General features: G+C 40.0%; 1 protein-coding gene across 4 annotated transcripts in view; it reads left to right on the forward strand.

Annotated features, from left to right (window-relative positions):
• Positions 1-6,339, forward strand: part of macrod1 (mono-ADP ribosylhydrolase 1) — a 117,356-nt gene that overhangs the window by 101,316 nt on the left and 9,701 nt on the right. For all 4 annotated transcript variants that reach the window (XM_062425876.1, XM_062425873.1, XM_062425874.1 and 1 more), the window contains exons 7-8: positions 2,292-2,322; positions 5,301-5,374. In XM_062425876.1, the coding sequence (XP_062281860.1) occupies positions 2,292-2,322; positions 5,301-5,374 (105 nt within the window). The remainder of the gene's footprint in view (positions 1-2,291; positions 2,323-5,300; positions 5,375-6,339) is intronic.

Raw genomic sequence — 6,339 nt, forward strand, 5'->3', positions numbered from 1 at the left:
GAATGAAGGAATGCAGATATCTGAAGGAACCAGTGAAGACTGGGACACCAAGATAAATAGGGAAGAAGGCATAAAAAGACAGAAAGGGAGGAAGGAAAAAGCAAAGGTATGTGACTGTCAGGCCTGTCTGACCTGAGCTTAAGAGAAGAAAATCACATCCAGAATTTTCAAAAGGAAACTGCATTCAAACCGAGAGAAATGAAGGGAGAGAGAAGAGAGGGGCTGGTGGGAGGAGTGTTGAGTTGTAAGAAGGTTTTATGAAACACCAGGCAGGAGGCTTCACAATACAGAACGAGGTGTTACAGTCAAAGAAAAACACCAAAGCAACACATGAAAATAACGTCAGAGGTAGAATAGAAGAAAACAGGCACAGAGAGGCTGTATGAAGATAAATGATGCATGTTTGGACTTTTCAGTACTAAGCTTGCTTGAATTTTTTATATTACTACAACATTACAACTACAACAACAACAAAAAATCAATAAATTACATTTGTTACGTTGTTGTAGTCATTATCATAGACACAAATTATATTCATAGCAGTGTGTACAAGTTGGTGAACCAAACATGTTGACATTCATATACATGTCATCTTTGCCGCTCCTCCATACAGCCTCTCTTCACCTCAGCAACAGTGTGTAAATCAATTTCGTTAAGCCTTTTGTTATTGATTTACTTCCACAAAGTGACATGTTTGCTTTTTGCCTTGAAGAACTTGTGCATCATATCTGCTCTCGCACTGAGTTGCCAGCTCCTCAGTCTAGTCAAACAAACAGATCTGGAGACTCTCGGAGCATCTTGGCATCTGCCCGCGCTGCTGTATTTGACAGCAGGTTGATAACGAGCCAGACACAATCTAGTTTGACATTTACTGGCTGGTTTACTCAACTCAGGACTGAGGATGTAGCATGGACTAGTTACTGTATAATTCTTAAAATCATTTTTTTCATATCAACTACTAGTTTTAAAAACTATCTATAGTCTGCATTGGTTGAGTTGTAGCAATGTAATGTACTTACATTCGGTAATTACCTCTAGTCTCCCTTTTTGTGCAGGTTATAAATTACGCACTCACAAGAGATTCACAGTAAACGATGCATGCATGTACTTAAACATTACTGTTTGTAGATTTATCTAATTCAAAGAAGCCTCTCTCGTTACTAATTGCTCTCCTACAGCCATATCCAGCTTGTGTTATGGTACTGCTAAATGGAAACCGAACATTTCCCACTGCTGCTGCTTCACATTTGAAGTGTTTAAGTGGTGGACCACATGGCTTTTATTGTGGGATCAGCCATTGAAAATGTGTATTTATCACAGTGGTTCTTCTCAGCCCACATTTTGTCTGGCTGTGCTCTCAGCAGATACCCAAGAGGCTCCTCTTTTCTTTTCTTACTTTTGTCATTCTCAACTCAAGGACACAGCAACAGGACATATCATGCCACTTGTGCTTTTCTGTTATTTGTATACTGTTATGTATATGTATACTGTTATGGAATGTCTATATTAAACACGGTTAAAGGGCCAACCTTCAACCTGCTCTGAATGCTTAGTTTGCAATGTTACTATCTAATCTACTTCCTGTTTGTGATGACAATGTGAGAACCAATCAGAAGGGGGTTCTCACAATGAGCTAAAACACAAACTGAACTAAGGGGCTCCATAAAGTACCAGTATAAGATAAATAATGAGTTTTTTTAACTGTTAGTCATGCAAATATATGCTAGTAAAACCCCAGAATGTAAATATAGACCTGTAAATGTGCATCATACGTGCCCTTTAAAATGCATTTGCTGTTACCATCAGTAGTTACTAATGTCGCTATGTCTACCGGGACTGAAATATGCATCTGACTTCTTAATTACTACATACCCGTTCAGCACTCAACATTGCTGCAGCCCCAAAAGGAAGATTTTCTTCACCACAAAAAAATGATCGACAGTTTGGTCTTTAAACTGATGTGAAAGTCAGCGAGAGAAGAAAGGCTGTTATAAAAAAGAAAAGAAAACAATCAGGAGAGAGACTTCATGGAGATTCAGCACAGAGTGTGATTTCTGTGCATCTGTGTGTGTGTGTGTGTGTGTGTGTGTGTGTGTGTGTGTGTGTGTGTGTGTGTGTGTGTGTGTGTGTGTGTGTGTGTGTGTGTGTGTGTGTGTGTGTGTGTGTGTGTGTGTGTGTGTGTGTGTGTGTGTGTGTGTGTGTGTGCGCGCGAGAGTGTGAGTGCGAGATGAAAGCAGGCTGTTATGTGATCAGCAACAGACTGTAACCACTTTGTCATCTTCACTCTGCAGGCTTTCCCTTGCATCTCCACTGGAATCTACGGTCAGTGTTTTTGTTTATGTGTGAATCTCCTCCTCAAACCAGAACAAATGCATGACATTTTCATCTGTTGAGTGATAATCGTGTGAGATTTAACACAATTTTCATAGTTTTACTTCAAGTGTTTTTGGCTTGGGGATTTGTTGTCAAAGTAGTGATTTCTTTTTGAGTGCGAGAAAGAAATAATCCATTTTCATTCAACCATAACAACAGCGATAAACTGTATCTGTGTGCCTGTGTACACATTGGCTGTGTTTTCCATCACATGCTTGTTTCCAGTATCAGTCATTGTGTTTAACCCGAGTGCTGAGCCACCCAGTGCCACTTGTCACATTATCTCCTTCAGCCCAGAGGGGGTTCTCAGATTAAGGCCTTGGATTAAGACAGACAGATTTAGATAGATTAGGTCGCAGATTGTGTCAGATTGACTGTAATCCCCCTTCACACTAGCAGGAGAGAGAGTTAAGGATAGTGCTTAAACGTTGCCCGGGGTGGGTTTGGGTATAAGGGCCGGTTGTCAACACTTTTCTCCCGCTGCTAGAAAGAGGAAAAGGCCAAAGTTCTGATTGACTTAGTGTGTTATCCGTGTCTTCCTCCCTCATGCTTGTTTCTGTTTCCTCTTGAGTGTTTGCTAGCAGAAAGAGAGCTGGAGGAATAAAAAGAGGTTGCACATTTTTACCAGATTTAAACAGCCCTTAACCTCTGTAACTCCATTTGGAAGGAAAATGGAGTTACAGAGGTTGTCCTTTAAGAAATATTTCCAAATTGCAAGTGTCATTTATTTTCTCTCCATTTTTTTTAAAGAGGAAAGAGAAACAAGAATCGTGTATTTTATAGTGTTTTGTGTGACTCACTGCACCTGGTATTCGCTGTTGTAATTGCCAACTTTTTGATATAATTTTAAAAAATTGGGGAGGGTTGGTGCCAGCAGTACTGCCAGCCAATCAAGTGGTATTTGAATAATGCTACAAACCTCAAAATTCAAATTGACCAGCCTTGTAAAATTTCACAAAATCAGAATATACCTTCTTTTTAAGGCCCTGAACGCTGGTGTTTTCAATCATTTGGGCTGATTTGACCACGTTACAGGTTAAGGAGAGCAGGTTTTTGCTGGGGATTACATAAGGTCACGTAACTTGATGTACTGTGAAGTCATAAAGGTCTACTTTGCCCCACCATAACAGCTGCAAAACAGCAAATCTGTCTCCTAAATATTGCATTTATATATCACTAAATGTGTTTGCCAAATAGATTTTGGAGGAAATGTAAATGCTGTAAGGATTCTCTTCAGTGGAATTTTTTTTCCAGTCTTGTACTTCCCATAAATTGTAATAAGATGTTGGGGTGAGTGATAAATGTGCTCATCTTAGGATTTAAAAGGATTTTTTTTTTCCCTGACTGAGCATGCGTACTGTTTTACAGCAGCTGCATGTTTATGATTAAATAAAACCACAAAAGAACAATAATATTCATAATAGGTTATGATAGTGATTTTTAGTGTGACATTGCAGATTATTCTGCAGGTTGCTGCACAGAAAAGATACTGTAGTCTTCCCTAGATCAGTTCTGGTTTGCAGTTCCTCGTCAACCAGTCACTGGAGCGTGTTAAGTATGGGTCAGAGTGCCAGAGCAGCAGGGATGAAATATAAGATGGCAATTTCCCACCAATTTTAACACTGGAGACAAAGGTTCACATCCTGTATCCTTTGTGGTTAAGTGAAGATTTTGGTAAAGTTTTGGTTACATTCAATTCCCGCACACACCTTTCACCTTTTCACCTCTATTCACCTCTCACCTTTATTAAAAAAGTGTCAATGTTTAGGTCATGAGGACATTTCTCAAGACAACCGAACCCTGTCTTGAGAAATGTCCGGATGGCCAAAACTTTTTAATAAATCAGTGCAGAGGTGATATGTGTGGCTTGCTTTCTTTGGAATTGGATCTTCAGGGGAAGTGATTCCTGCACGACAGGTGACACTAAGTAAGTGTTGGGCGTGTCTACTCTTAAACAAATGCATCTAGTATTGTGCTTCAAGTCAATGGTAAAAAAATGTCAGTCAAACTAAAACAGTGATTGTGAATGTTTTGCTGGTGTAGTATTAACATTTTGACTTTTTTCTAGATATGTTCCTTCAAAATATTTCCTGATTATGTTGATAAAAACAGAATCTGAGTGGCATTATGTTTCATTCAAAACATATTATATGCTATATACTTTTTGAAATTAATCTTATGTAAATTTAATTTTTAGGGGCCAGGGTTGAATTAAGTTAACAGGAGAGTGAGGGAGGTGTCACAGTGCTGTACGTACATGTCCACACTGTCCTGAGGGGAGTTCTAATCAGGCATAAGTGAAAACACCTGTGTGAAGGTGTTTAACAGTTCACTCATTTTAAAGGCTCGTATTTATCAGATGGACTTTTAAAAGGGAAACAATCAATCACGAAGGCCCAGTGTGACTTATTTCATTACATTCCTTGCAATGTGAATACTGCATGTGTTTGTTCTGACGCTTAAACAATACATTTCTCAGACATAATTTGTATTTGTATTGCCATGATAAACCCTCTCTCATGTATGGAATAATTATTGCATAATCACATAGTATGTGTTTATTATGGCTGAGCAGTTTGGCCAGACGACACATTTTCTCTGCCTTTGTGCTGCGATTCCAGCAGTGGGGATAATTTCCCAGCATTGAAAGGTCTCAGCCGCTCAATGAATTTAGAAGAAGCATTGTAGTTTTTCTCCATCTGTCTCCTCGTACCAACAAGTGTGTTGTGTCTGCATCTCGCCGGAATAGGCGAGCCAGGATGAGAGCAAGTGAGAAAACACTGAATGCAGAGTGTTAGAATAAAGGAAAGAAGAACAGATACCTGTCTGGAAAAAAACAGCGACCTAACGCAAAAGCACAGATCTGTCACTGCACCTGCTCTTGCAAGTTGTGTGTATATTTTTGATGTTTGTGTGTGTTTGTGCAGGATATCCACCCGAGCAAGCTGTGCACGAGGCATTAGCAATTGTGAGGGAGTATCTGGAAGAGCATCATGACAAGGTGCGTGTATATGTGTGTGCGTGAATTGCAATTTTTCCTACCATTTCCTCTAGGTATTATTCCTTTCACAGCTGTTGTTTTTGTTTTCTAGTGAGAGCGAGGAGAAGGGTGTATTGAGAAAACACACACACACACACACGCACTAGCAGCAACACGCACACACACATACATTTAAACACACACGCCTAAGTTCTAGCTCTCATGCTCATGGCCAAGTCTGCGTTTTAATTGGCTCCTTGCGGGACTAAACCCGACTAACACAAACACACACACACACACACACACACACACTTTCTCTCCGGAGGTACGGCGAGCAGAGCAAAGACAAAGTGATGGAATAGATGACTGGAGGGGAGGGACGGAGGAGGAAAAGAGGGGTGAAGGGAGATTCGAACAAAGAGTAAACTTTCCAATCAGTCGTTAACATGCTCTAAGCTCTCCTCCCCTCTTCCTCCTTTACCCCTCAGGTCTCCTCCCACTCCTCTTTTCAGTCTTTCTCCCTCTCTCTAACCACCGTGCTGAATCACCTCCCAAAGAGGGTGTTGACGATGTTATTGTTAGAGCTGGTGTCTCCTGAGTCTCTGCAGCAATACCAGTCAACTGATGCCGTCAGCCACAACAAATGAACACGAAACATGTCTCACCGTAGACGACAACAGTCAACAAGCCTTAAACATCTGAAAAGACCAGAGTGAAATCAATGAAGCTCTTATTTACATTCTGTCCAGATATAGAGTGTGTGTTTTTAGTGAAAAAAGTATTATTGTAAACTAATGAGATGGTGAGAGGGACTTTATTTGCATACATATAAAGTAAGAATGTTCACCAGAGGAAACAAAGAGTTTATTCTGTAATTGAACATAATTGAGTGTTTTGTTGGACTTGCTCTGACTTGGAGTGCTGTGATGTAAAAAATGAAATTAAAAATTGGAAACACACAGTAAGACACAAAACTGGACTCATGA

This window comes from Scomber scombrus, chromosome 9 (genome assembly GCF_963691925.1).
Source record: "Scomber scombrus chromosome 9, fScoSco1.1, whole genome shotgun sequence".
Classification (NCBI taxonomy): domain Eukaryota; kingdom Metazoa; phylum Chordata; class Actinopteri; order Scombriformes; family Scombridae; genus Scomber; species Scomber scombrus.